A 14,072-nucleotide genomic window follows, 5' to 3' on the forward strand; every position below is an offset into this window, starting at 1 on the left:
ACATCCAGACAGAGAGCTAACGGGAGCCACCCCCAGGATCTCCCATTAGCACTACAAGGAACGCGGCTCAGCAGCTAAACATATCTTTGCAAACATGTGCGACTAATTCTCTGAAATTCTATTACCATATATGTTCAGGTATGGTTACAGGTAATTTTTTAGTGTGCTGGGGGGATACCGGGGGGGGGGGGAAGCACCCCCCCTCTCTGTATGTTGTTTGTCTGTAACCCCTCCCCCTTTCTAGCACCTGATATAATTATCTCCAGGAATGATAGAGCAACTGCCATTGTTTGTCTGCATGTGTGAGAAAGGCATTGAATGGGAGCAGTATTTGGAAGGCGAGATCCTGGGGGTGGCACCCGGGTGGATGTGTTTTAGTATGAGCCTTTATCATGAGGCCTACTGAAGACAAATTACATGGCCCTATGTGGGCACTGCTATGTAGTGTTAGGACTACTGATATCGGAGAAGTCTTGGCGTGGCTCAGCAGCTAAACATGTCTTTGCAAACACGTGTGACTAATTCTCTGAAATTCTATTACCATATAGGTTCAGGTATAGTTACGGGTAATTATTTTATTTTTTAGTGTGCTGGGGGGATACCAGGGGGGGGGGGGGAATCATCCCCCCCCCCATCTCTGTCTGCTGAAATACTGTTTGATGTATATATAATTGTTCCCTTTATGTATACCAAAAACAATTCATATGGGTACCCAATGAGCCTAGTTGAAGTAGTGGGTTGCGTAATCGCTTTGGATCGCCCACTATTGTCAAAAATCTTAGATTGTAGGCATGCGAAAGTTATAATCCTCCTGTTTCTGTTCTGAATCAAATGCAATTTACAATATGTAAATTAGATTGATATAGCATATCAATTAACTAGCCAGGGTTTTATAACCAGAAATTTCCATTTCCCTTTTTATAGATCAACAGGTAACTGTAAAAAAAAAATGTGGTCTTGTCAGTAGCAACTGTCCATTTTTGCTGGTTTTGGTTCTAATTCATCATCCAGTTTTGATTTTGGATTTGGTTTTGGATTTCGGCCATGACTGGTTTTGGTTTTGGAGTCCTTCCCAAAAAAAAAGCTAAGATCACATAATTTGGTATTTTTTGTCTTTTATTATTAACCTCAATAACATTAATTGGCACTAATTTTCAGTCAGTTTTGACCACCTCACAGCTCACAGCGAGCTGGCTGGTTACTAAGTATCAGAGCAGGGGCACAAAAACACAACAGTTTATAGAACCTCTAAGAAACATCACACCGCAATGGCAGAAATGAAAAGTGGTGCAAGATAGAAATGTTCTCCCACCCTTATGTTGGATATTAAATAGGACATGTCCAGTTTAACAAACCAAGCACTTCAGCAAAAGGGACTGCCAGTTTTGTGGCTGAAGTGCTTGGTTTGTTTGGGCCGCCACAAAACAAGCAACCAATGGGCTTAAGGCAGCTATGCTAACAACTCTGTAGTGGCAATATGTAATCGTCACTACCATACTCATCCTCAACCTCATCAGTGTGTATATCATCCTCACAAAATATCAACTCATCTGCACTGAAATCAGAAGTCTCTGTACTTTGACATAATTGCTGGTAAAGATCTTCCTTCATTTTGATGAACAACATCTTTTCCATATTTTGAGTAAGTAGCCTCCTACACCATTCTCTTACAAGGTTCCTGGCTGTGCTGAAAACTCAGAGAACACAGTGGATGGTGGGGAGCTTAAATAATGCAAAACCAGTTTGTATAAGGGCCTCCAAATTGCCTTATTTTTCTTTCCAATAGTCACAGGGACTCTGTGGCATACCTATTTGTATGGTGTCATGGAAATAATCCTCCACCATGGATGGTGACCGTATCACATGGAGTTATGGTAGAGGTGTCACTAATTTTAGGCAATTCTTTCAGAGCCAATAAGAAGTCAAAATGTTGTGTTGACTTCTCTGCATCACCAATGGGTCTTTTGGGAAAGATGAGTTTTTCCTGAAAGCTGCCAGAGAAACTAAAGGAGGAGATGTTGTCATGTTGTATATGACTTGAGCTGCCAACTTGCTCACCAGGAGCTCTTTGCATCTCTTAAGGTCTGGGTCAGTTAGAAATAAAGGAATGATGTACGACTTAAACCTGGGCTCAAGCATGGTCCCCAAAATATTGTTTCCAATTTCAAGATATTGGCAACCCTTGGATCCTGGCAAACCAAATAAGGACTTGATCTACAAGACTGGCATACTTTGTGGAATCACTTAGTTTCATCTCCTCCTTCAATTTCTCCAGCCGATTTTCCAAAATCCTAATTAAGGAAATCACCTGACTCAAGCTAGCAGTATCTTAACTCACTTCACAGGTGCTACTTAAAAGGGTTTGAGCACAAGACAGAATGTATTATCCACTGCATTGGGCTAAGCTGCACTCCCCCTCTTCTCCCAATGTCATGGCTTGTTGTATAGCTATGAATGGCTTTTTGTTGTTCCTCCATCTGATGAAGCAAATAAAGTGTGGAATTTCACCTGGTTACCACCTGTTGTTTCAGTTGGTAGCAGGGCAAATTTAACTGTTCTTGCAAGTGCTGCAATCTCCAGCATGCTGTGGCTGAATGCCAAAATTGTCCCAACACCTACAAACAGCATTGCCTGTATGCCCCTGTCATTCTTTAAAAAAAATCCTCTACCACCAAGTTTATTGTGTGAGCAATGTTTTCACAATATTTGTAGCATTATCAGAAATCACAAATCCCATGGAGAGTCCAAGTCGGTTAAGCCATTTTGTTATGACATTGCTTAGTTTTTCTAAGAGGTTGCCAGTGGTATCCCTTTTAGTTAAGCCAGTGATGCACAGAGTAGCCTGCCTCTGAATGAGCTGGTGATATTTGTTAGCTACTACTGCTGCTGAAGGCAATTCACCCACCCAGTGGGCTGTCACAATCATGTAATCTTTAGTTTGCCCACTACCGCTACTCCATATATCTGTGGTTGAGTGGACAGTGGGTACAATGGCATTTTGCAGGCCAATAAATATGTTTTTTTTAAACATCCTGGTACAACCGAGGAATGGCTTTCTGGGTAAAATGGAACCAAGATGAAATTTGGTACCAGGGACACAGAACCTCAGTTAAATGTGTAAAACCCAAGTGCATTAATGGCAGATATTGGATACAGATCTAATACTAGCAGAGACGTGATGGCATCTGATCCACTTTGCAACTGGATGAGAGCTGTCATTCTTGCTTCCCATTGTAAAGGATTGTTTCACAGTCAATTGTTTTTTTTTTAAATACTACTAGTAATCGTCTTGGTTCCCTTCTGGGATGAAGATCCATCCCCAGCAGCAGCAGGCTTAGCACTGAAAGATTCTTCTGAGGAATCCTGGATAGGGGAGGAGTCACCTGACCTTAAAAACTGGATGCAGGACTACCTCCAATTATTACTGATAATATTGAGGATGAAAGTGCTGGTGGTGAAGAGTGCAAGTGCTGGGATCTAGTTGAGAGAAGGAAACTAGCTGATGCTGGACTGCAATTCTTATATTTTTAGCACAAGTTTCTGATGTTGTCAAAAGCTTTTCATGAGCTTGCTGCAAATGACATAACTGGGAGGTTACTAGATGGTGAACTCCCCTACCTCTACTTACTGTTATTTTATAAACACTACAGATGGCTTGACAATTGTCAGGATTTGGGTAAAAATGATTCTACACATAAGAGGTGGATTTGTTGTTCCTATACCCAGGCATCACAATGGTCTTCTTCTTATCATGGACAAGAGCTGCTTCTACTGGTGCCTGAGTTACACAAACAACATCCTCATCATCAACATCCTCATTAGCACCAGCGTCAGCTACAGAAATATCCCCCTCATCCTCCTGCACATCCACGTGGCATCCTCAATTTCTAAGTCATCAGCTATAGTTCTGCTGCTCATCCCCACATTTGCAGAGGGAGCAGAAATGGCGGATGGTGGCCTCTTTGCAAGTACAGTATGAGAAAGTTCAGGCTCACACATAGCACTCAAGGACACACTTAGACTCTACTCAGGGATTTATGAGATTTCGGTTTCTGAATGCACAATTTGTTCTATTGCCTTAGTGGTATTCATTTATTTTCCACCTCTTCTATAACTCTGAGTGAAAATGGAATGTTGGCAATTTTATGTTTTTCTGCACCAAACTTTCTCTTTATTAGAGGTGTTGTTTTCTTTACTACTGTATATTGTTTTTTTAATTTTAGATGCCCAGACTTAAACCCTCTATGCCTTTGAGCATTGCCTTTAGATCATCATCATGACTGTTTGCAGCACTAGTATTTGCTTGCTGCTCTTGCTCTTCTATCGATCGTTATGGTCTAAAGTGGTGAACACACTCAAGTTGTACAAAAACAACTACAGTTTAATAGTATTATTTATTTACAATAACTTTTTTTTTTTTAAATCACTGCTCACTGCGGAGTCACTGTACTCATATGTTATGGATACACAAAGGGGTGCAGCACACAAAAAAAAAACAACACTTTTTAAACTTTTTTTTTAACTTTGTTCACAAAAGACACAACACTGCTTCTGTGAATACAGTGGATACAGCCTGTAGAGTCACAGTACTTGTATGTTATGAAATATGAATACAGAGTGGGGTACGGCCTACAGAGTCAAAGAACGTGTACCTTATGGATACACAGTGTAGTACAGCACTTTCTTTTTACTTTTCTTGACTTTAAAGACTTTTACATTTTTAAAACTTTTGCTACTTTTTTTTTTAAACTGGAGAGGATGGCCACTGTACAGCTGCATCATCAGCACAGGAGTGGATGGACACTGGACAGGTGTGTTGGCAGCAATGGAGCGGATGCACATTGGATGGGTGTGTTGGCAGGACTGAAGCCCTGGACAGGTCCGTCGGCAGCACTGGAGCAGATGGACACTGGACAATAACTTCTGAATGGACACAGCACAGCCACTTAATGGACACACACAGCCCAGCCACTAGTATTGAGTCTGGACACAGCAGACACTTATTGAGTCACAGCACAGCCATCTGAACCAGCATAGTACAGCACAGCATACATCAGCGTGCTTTTTACAGTATGGAGTCTGGACGCAGCCACTACCATCAGCAGAGCACAGCGCAGCATACAGCAGAGTGCTGAGACAGAGTGAAATGGTGCCCAGTCAAGTGTGTGTGTCTGAAATAGAATCCAAAACACACAATGATCTGATGTCGGGAGTATGATGATTTGCCAGATCTGGAATCCTAGTCTGGCGTCTGGCAGGAACACCCGAGCTGCAGCTCGAGTAGACTCGGATTCCATAAGTTCGGAGCAGTTCGGATTCTCATCTCTAGTAGCAACCAGATGTTTGTTATTGCTGTTATTGTGTATTGTGGGTAACATCCCTTTTTCTTCAGAATTAACTGAGGGATAGGTTTTATAGACCCTCCCTATCAGATATATTAACTTCCTAGAACATTTTTTAAAACCCACTATTCTTGTCTTACTGTAGCCCTAACAAGTTTTTTTCACTACATTTTTATTTTATTTCACAACCAACTGTTCTTGTCTTAGCTCTAAGAATTTTTGTTTTCATTACAATTTTTTTTTCTCTTCACCACAATGGACAACTTCTTTCCAAATGCAGAATAGCCTGGCTTTTTCAGATCCTGGCTCTGCTAGTTAACGCCATTGCAGCCTATCGGCTACTTTTTTAGCTTCATATCCCTGTCCAGCAAATAGAGCTTGCACATGTGCAGCACAATGGCCGAGCATGTGCAGTAGCTTGTCCAGACTTGATCCGAGATTAATTGCATAAGCTATATCCTATAGTGTATAGTCATTGATTATGACATGTTGGTCCCAAATGCCATATAACTTACTGGTCAATAGAGCTGTATTACAAGTCAGTCCATCAGGCAGTGACGCCTGCACAATCACTGACATATTTTTTTTTTAATACATGCTATATACATTAAAATAAAAAGGTAGTTTTTTCCAGATTTAGAGATTCTTCTTTTTTATTAATGCCCGCAAGATGCATTGCCCATCATCTTGCATGGATGTGATAGCTGTTCACAAGCTGAAAATGGTAGCAGCAGACTGTTTCTGTTGCTAGTGATGAGCGGATTCGGTTTTACTCGGTTTTACTCGGTTCTCAAAACCGAATCTTATTGGCTCACTGATGTCACGTGTTTTGGATAGCCAATAAGATTCGGTTTTGAGAACCGAGTAAAACCGAGTAAAACCGAATCCGCTCAGAGACTTCATGAAAAAGTCTCATTTTCAAATATTAGGGCTATGGCCTCTATTTATGAATGAGAGAAGGGACCTAAATCTGGCTAAAATGACTAGGACTTCTCACTATTTATCAAGCCACACAGTTAGCATGAGCAGCCATTGCTGGGGCACTACTGCAAGGAAAGAGCTGTACCACCTCAGGATGGCAATAGTACAGTAGAGTCAGAAAAAAATGTTTTATTATTCCATTAAAACATTTTTCTACTCAAAATGAAATTATCTTTTCAGATTTATTTATATATTCTTCATTTTAGACAAATCTGGTAGCCTGAAACTGGTTCTTAAATATCTGGGAATGCTGAGTCACGTTTCTGCAGTAGGGACCCCAAATGCGAATGGCCAGCATCTCTTTGCTGCCATGGTGATTTGAATTACCCCAGATAAATATTCTCTATCGCCACGAGGGCTTTTTGGGGCTACTTAATAAATACACCGTTACCAGATGTTGTACTGTGCTGCTGGTTAATATTACAAAAGAATCAAATTTAAAAAAAACAGAAACAAAATAATTTTATTGTAACTCAGAGACAGTCAGCAACCATGCTTATACTCTGTTAATACATTAACAGTACAGTACATCATCCACAGTATACTGATAGGCTTTCAGATGATCAACAATTTAATGAGAAACCACAAAACAGCTCTGAGCTTACTTATATACAGTATAAAGCCATACTTGGCCAGGTTTGCACATCACTGTTTATTTACCCAAAAAAAATGTTTGCGCCTTATGAAGTGTCTGTTCAGGGGGGTTATCTTAACACAGACCCATTGATGGGATGACCCATATAAAAACACAGCTCTCTGTAAATGTGCATTACTCAGTCACACACATGCTCCCTCCCTCTTCTCTCTCCCTCCCCAATGGCCAGCTGTGCCTAGTACACTTATTATCTCTGGCTGTGCTGATAACATAAGGGAGAGAGCAAACAGGGAGAGAGAAAGAGAGCCTGAAAGCAGGATTCACATCCGAACAGCCATGAAATCCAGGAGAGACAAACTGAAAATCCCATCATTGACGTTAGAGTGAGTATCTGCGTATGTTTAGAATTTCCTGCGGCTGGGAGCTTCTCCGGCACACTGAATTAATAGACAAATACAGTGAGGTTAATGTATATTAGGAGGGGGGGGGGAGTCGCTGAAACAGCTGTTGAAGCCTTGTATTGTACCTTACTGTGAAATGAATATCAAAATGTGAATAGGAAACATGAGCACAACATGTAGATTTAATTCATATTCCAGAAAATGGTTCTTAAGCAGGAATAGCATGGGCATATAGCTGTTAGATATCATGTGTTCTATTGTCTAGTAAAATATTTTACATTATAGTGGATGACAATGTCAATCACTGACAAACACTGAGTGGACTGTTGATGACGAACAATGAATGAGATGGCTCCAATCACATGGTTATATAGAAAATTGTTACTTAGAATGGTAGGGTTGATTTACAGTGGGATGCACCACAGAATAAGGGAGACTGGCTAAAGTGGTGAGGCTACTTCCAATAGAAGGACTTCCACATTGTAGTAAGTAAAACTGATGTTTACATACCTGTATTGTCAGAAAAATCATTAGACTGATGTATACATAGTTCCACTGGCTAGGATGCACTTAGTAAACACTTTTGTCATGTTGCCTTTGTACAGTGAAGTGAACAACACAGTTATAGAGAGGGAATTATATCCTCAACCTGATTAGAAGAACTGTTGAAGCCCTTTCAAAGGGCTGCAAACCCTTTACTGAAAAGTCATTGGGCTAGCTTCATATTCTGTTTATGTACATAGAGAATCTTAAAAGCATTTTTTTTTATTTTCAGAACTGTAACACCTGATTTTAAAGCCATCAAATCAGGCTCCATATTTCCACATTAAAAATGTTGATAACTTGTGAAGTTCTCCAGATTTTGGGCAGTTAACACACACCCACACACCACCACCACCACCATCATCATAACCACACCATCACCTCCTCCCACCACCACCACCATAACCACACCATCACTCCTCCCACCACCACCACACTATCATCTCCTCCCATCCACCACCACCATAACCACACCATCACCTCCTCCTCCCACCACCACAACCACACCATTACTCCTCCCACCACCATCTTAACCACACCATTACCTCCTCCCACCACCACCATAACCACACCATCACCTCCTCCGACCACCACCACCATAACCACACCATCACCTCCTCCTCCCACCACCACCATAACCACACCATCACCTCCTCCCACCATCACCACAGTGTATAGCCTCTTCTTAAAGATAATACGAGCAATTTATGGTCAGTTAAACAATGTAATTATACCATTGCGGTCAGGTTACTAATGTGCAATTTCTCATTGTGACTACTAAAGCTAGAATACAGGCTATGACTATATTTACCTTCAAATAATGCTCTCTGTTGGCAGTATTGCCAGCAATTCCTCAAACAGCAACAATATTAACTATAAAATCAGGCATGTTTTGAATTTAAATAATGTGGCAAACCACCTATAATCAGCGGCCTTGAAAGAAATATAGTCCAACTTGTGCAACTATTTGTGTATTGATTTGCACAGTATTTTGTCTGGATTTTCGGTGTTTATCACTAAGTGCAAATGTCTATAGATAAAGTGTAACTTGTTAAATGAAACCATTTTCAATTCACATGTCACTTTTGTGTCTGGGTTTATGCATTTGGGTTAAAACTGTGGTTGATGTTATTGAATCATGTTCATATTTCATTCACTTTAACCATCGCAAACATTAAATGTAATGTAGCAAATGACCCCCTAGCCTAGTACATTGTGGGTATATTTAGGCACTTCCTATTAAGTACCCCAAAATTCTAAGGTAAACATTGATTTCATTTGAGTAGCATTTTCAATCAAATTCAGACAAAATATGTGTGTGTGTGTGTGTGTGTGTGTGTGTGTGTGTGTGTGTGTGTGTGTGTGTGTATATATATATATATATCTATATATCTATATTCACATTTTTACTTATATATTTCTATAGTATAGTCTAAACTCTCAGTATTTGAATTTGTTTTTGGTGAATTCCCAATAACAGGCAATGCAGCAATGGAACACATTTATCAAAGTGCGTTTGCAGTCATGTTTTACAGTATAAGCCTACAGAAATGGCTTTGTTAAATGTTTGTTTTCATAAGTAATTGTATATGTTGCCAAGTGTGTACATTTAGATCAAAGCCAACCATTACAGGCAATCCAGATCTGTAAAGTCTGTCAGCATGAAACCACTTGTTGTATTACTGTTTTTGTATACATATGGCTGAGTGCTTAAACTGTATTATTGAACATGTTTTTATTATTAATGTGATCTGAATGTTATCAGATTAGAGTCTCCATGTTCTGTAAGGTTTCTCAGTTTGTCAGTAAAGCTTTGCATGTTTATGTGTGTATATAAGTGTTGCAGTTGGTACGTTTATATCAACAATCATACTGTATTATTGAACCTGTTTTTATTAACTTAATATGTTTGCTTTTATAACCATTGATCTGTATAAGCACCAATATTGGATAAGAGTCTCCATATTCTGTATGCTCTCTCTGTATGTCAGCAAGGCTTTGCATGTTTATGTGTGTATAACTGAGGTAGTTCTTACATTTACATCAGTGGTACATAGGAGTTTATACCACTGTATTAATGGATGTATTTATATCAGCGTATGTACAAATCTGGGGGTGTTGGGAGTTTATAAGTGTGAACTAGAAAATAATGGGTGAGGGAAATTAAGAAGTTAGCAGTGTCATATTTTAATCAAGTTATCTAGTCATCCTTCTACCATTAAAGGCCTTTCAATATATGATTGACTAACTGTGTTTATACACCTCACAGTGAAAGGGGATCTTACTGCAGTGGTACTGATGGGATTACCATGGAGACAGAATCTTCCAGCCTGGAAAACACCTCTCCATTTATATCCCAGCTTAATACCATACACCACCTTTACAAATCTAACACACTGTGTCTGCAGAAACCTGGGGTTTCACTGCAGATCACAACTTGTTTTGAAAATTATATTTATATGGTTCCTAGGAGATCTTTTTTTATATTTCAGCAAAGATGTATGTTATTTTGGCTGTTGGTGTTTATGTTTATTTTTTATTTTTGTAATCATGTTTAAAAATATTGTGCAAATCTCTGTTGCATGTTTCTATGTGTTTTATACATTTGGCCAATATCAACAAATCCCTTTTAATCCCCAAAATTCCACATCTTTGATTTCATGCCTTGCACAGACATGGTATAACAAGACATTATGTAGACTGAAAGAGAAATCTATTTACTAAGGTAGATAGAAGTGCAGTATTACCCAGAGTAACTGTGTATTCTACAAAGAGTTGGATTTCCAGCACTTAAGTATGAGGTGTTTGGATAACTGCCTGAGCAGGGCAGTAAAACAGCAAATTATGGGCCTCCTACATGTAATAATTAACATGACTAGAGTTGGTGAAATACATTGCTATGGAAGCTGGCTTTAACCACTTCGGTACCTTTAAAAGCATGTTAACTCACTGGTTCCCAGTCAGTTTTGCTGAATCACTGATAACAATTACATTTGTTAAGAGCCAACTGAAAAAGTCTCACTGAATATCAGATGAAACATTTTTATACTGGTTTCAATTGTGGAGATATAGATCATGCTTTCAATCTAAAAACTATGATCTGGATTAAAAAAAATATGCTGTTATGCAATGGACAACAAGAGTGTCCTTTTGTTAGGATGTTTACACAGAAAAACATCTGTGTCCGAGAATGCATATAGCATGATAACAAATGTCATCTACATAACAAAGTAATAGTTAAATAGATTTTCTCTCACCATTTTTTTACACATCTAATAAAAGAGAAGGGCACAGTATGTCAATATTTTTCTCATTCACACTTTGTGGGAGATTGGCATTACAGTTCATAGTCAAATACTGGGAATTACAGATGAATAAAGTAATTAATTGGATTCTGACAATTCAGTGCCACAGCATAGGTTCCAGATATAGGGGAATATCTATCAAAGCTCAGAAAGAGATAAAGTGGAGAAAGAAAAAATACCATCCAATATGCTCCTATAAAATGACAGAAGCTAATTGGTTAGTGCCTTCTCTCTCTCTCTCTCTCTCTCTCTCTCTCTCTCTCTCTCTCTCTCTCTAAGATCTGATAACTGTCTCCCATAGGGGTCTATGTACTAAGCCTTGGAGAGTGATAAAGTGGAGAGAGATAAAGTAGCAGCTAGGCAGCACCTTACTGTCATATTACAGGTCATGCAGGTCTATGTACTAGAAAAAGTGCTCCCACTTCACCTGCTACCTCTGCGAAGCCGGCTCCGCAATAGTTATTAGAAGTATCCCCACTGAGAAGCGTGAATGATAAGTCACCCCTTAGGAGGTAACCTCTGAGACCCCTTTGCCCCTCACAGTCCTGTGTGTGAGTCACCTCTCTCCTGGCCGACAGTTGCAGCAGTGACCTTTTTCTTTTTTAACTGAATTCACAGAAAGCCAAAGTGACAGAGCTCTCTTCCTGCTAGGGATGCCAATGATGGCATGAGTCTTTGATGGTAGCAGTATATGCTATAACGTACCATCGTGCATAGTGCATACTCAGAAGAAGAGCTGAACATCGATCCCGGCAACCCTTCTAACCCTCCCTTACTACAGCCTAACCCCCACCCCCACCCCCCCACACCCACCCCCTCTGAAGCAGAGATTGGCAATAATTATTCTCCATGCTAAAAAAAAAGTAGGGAGGAAAACCTAGAAATAAACAGGGTGGCATAGCAGGGTGATAAGAGTAAAGCTGGGTATACACTATACGATGTGTATCCAGCCCAACATCGGCGACGTCAGGACCCGGCAGGGGAGTCAGCCTTGGCAAGTGCATACATACTTGCCATTGTGGGCAGTGATGGAGCGTCGACCATACATTCGGCGGCATGGCCCTCACTAACGACATAGTGGGTACACACTAGACGATGTGCCCGATATATTGGTCCGATCCGCTGGATCAGACCACATATCATGTAGTGTGTATCCAGCTTAAAGATCAATGGCAATGGTACTGGATGGTGCTCATGACCATATGCAGGTCCCAGTTAGTGAAGGTAATGAGGAGAATGCAATGTTTTTGTTATATAGCATGGCTTAAAGAGTAACACCTGTGAACAATTTACTTTACATAAATCAGCGCACAGTTTTCTCTATAGTTACAGATGTCGCTAAGAAAAGTCAGCTATTCACATACCTGGCAAATGACTGTTTCTCAGTTTTCAACAGGTGGTTTCATGAAGAATACATATTTTTAATGAGAGAAGCTCTAAATAAGGAGTCTTTTCATGAAGCAGTGAAAAGTGTGGAGAAATGAGACAGTGGAGAAGTTGCCCATGGCAACCAATCAGCATTGAAGTAACATTTATAATATACATACTACACAATTGTACGGAGCAGCTGATTGGTTGCCATGGGCAACTTCTCCACAGGCTCACTTCTCCACTCTTTTCACTGCTTCATGAATAGACCCCCTATTAATCTGGCAAAAAAAAAGCTGTTTATGCTGGAGATAGGGCTATCACCTTTTTAACATGTCTAGCAAATGGCGATGGCTGCCTTAAGGATATTTACAGTACCAATGATAGCCATGTCCTATCAACTGTAATCCTATCTTCAGCTATTGATGGTTATCCTACCAATACAAAACATTTTTTTATTATTACTATAAAGCATTTTTACTTTTAAAAATATATGTTTAAATAATTTTAATTTCTATTTTTAAACAATTTATATTTGTTGTTATATTTTTATTATTTTTTTAAGCTACAACTGCAAACCCAAGTTTGTGCCCTGTGCAGAGCATGTATGTGGCACAGCAGTTTTAGCCTACACATGCATAGAGACTCCCTGCACTAGCCTGGTGATCTGTAAGAGGACCACTACTAACCACCATTGCCATTTTTCTATTAAATAATTGGTTTTCTGAGTTGTATTACACTTTAAGGGCTGTATTCAATAGCTGTTGGGAGCTGCCGTCTTGTCGGAAAGGCAGCAGCTTCCGACAGATTTCTGTCGAAAGGGGTTCCGACATATTCAGTTTGGGCAGTTTGTTTCCGACAAGTGGGGAATTCCCAACTTGTCGGAAAACACGTGGATCGGCGGAATAGGCGCAGATCCGCGTGCTTTTGTTGGAAACTGGGCCAAATCCAACAAACGGGGCCACCTTTCTGAGAATCTCAATCTGACTTTAAAAAAAAGTTGGATTCAGCAGGGCGTCCCCCCGGCCAGACTCCTCACTCCCGGGAGTGCCGCCCCTGCTGCCGCAGATATCACCCCCGCCGCCGCAGACATGTGCCCCGCCGCTGTCAGCTCCCTCCGCCGCCACTGCCAGCTCCTCCCGCCGCCACTGCCAGCTCTCCCCGCCGCTGCTGTCAGCACACCCAGCAGGCGCAGGCCAGGACACCGGGAGCGGCCAAATCCGACAGTCGGATTTGTCTCAAATTTGTCTCAAATCCGACAGCCGGAATTGGTTGTTCATTGAAAACAACAAAGAGGCCAGGAAATATCCGTCTTCCTACAGAGATCCTGGACTCTTTACTCCCCAAAACGGCAGTGACACTCTTTTGTTTTGGGAAATGGAGGCCGTCGCTGCCCCTCCTTGCCCCCAATTGGCAGCAAACTGTCAATCATTGCCAGTCTGCTGCCGATCTGCACCCCATGTTGCTGGCATGTAGTGCACATGTGCAGTACAGGTCCGGCACATGAGATAAATTAAAAGGACACCAATTTTTTAAT

At 40.6% G+C, this 14,072-nt stretch overlaps 1 protein-coding gene across 3 annotated transcripts in view; it reads left to right on the top strand.

The window, feature by feature from the left end:
* Nucleotides 1-7,166: 7,166 nt before the first annotated feature.
* The window catches only part of MAST3 (microtubule associated serine/threonine kinase 3), a 310,520-nt gene continuing 303,614 nt past the window's right edge, over nt 7,167-14,072 (top strand). For all 3 annotated transcript variants that reach the window (XM_063915977.1, XM_063915987.1, XM_063915998.1), the window contains exon 1: nt 7,167-7,301. In XM_063915977.1, the coding sequence (XP_063772047.1) occupies nt 7,255-7,301 (47 nt within the window). In that variant the 5' untranslated portion in view covers nt 7,167-7,254. The remainder of the gene's footprint in view (nt 7,302-14,072) is intronic.

The sequence above is a fragment of the Pseudophryne corroboree genome, chromosome 1, assembly GCF_028390025.1.
Source record: "Pseudophryne corroboree isolate aPseCor3 chromosome 1, aPseCor3.hap2, whole genome shotgun sequence".
Taxonomy (NCBI): Eukaryota; Metazoa; Chordata; class Amphibia; order Anura; family Myobatrachidae; genus Pseudophryne; species Pseudophryne corroboree.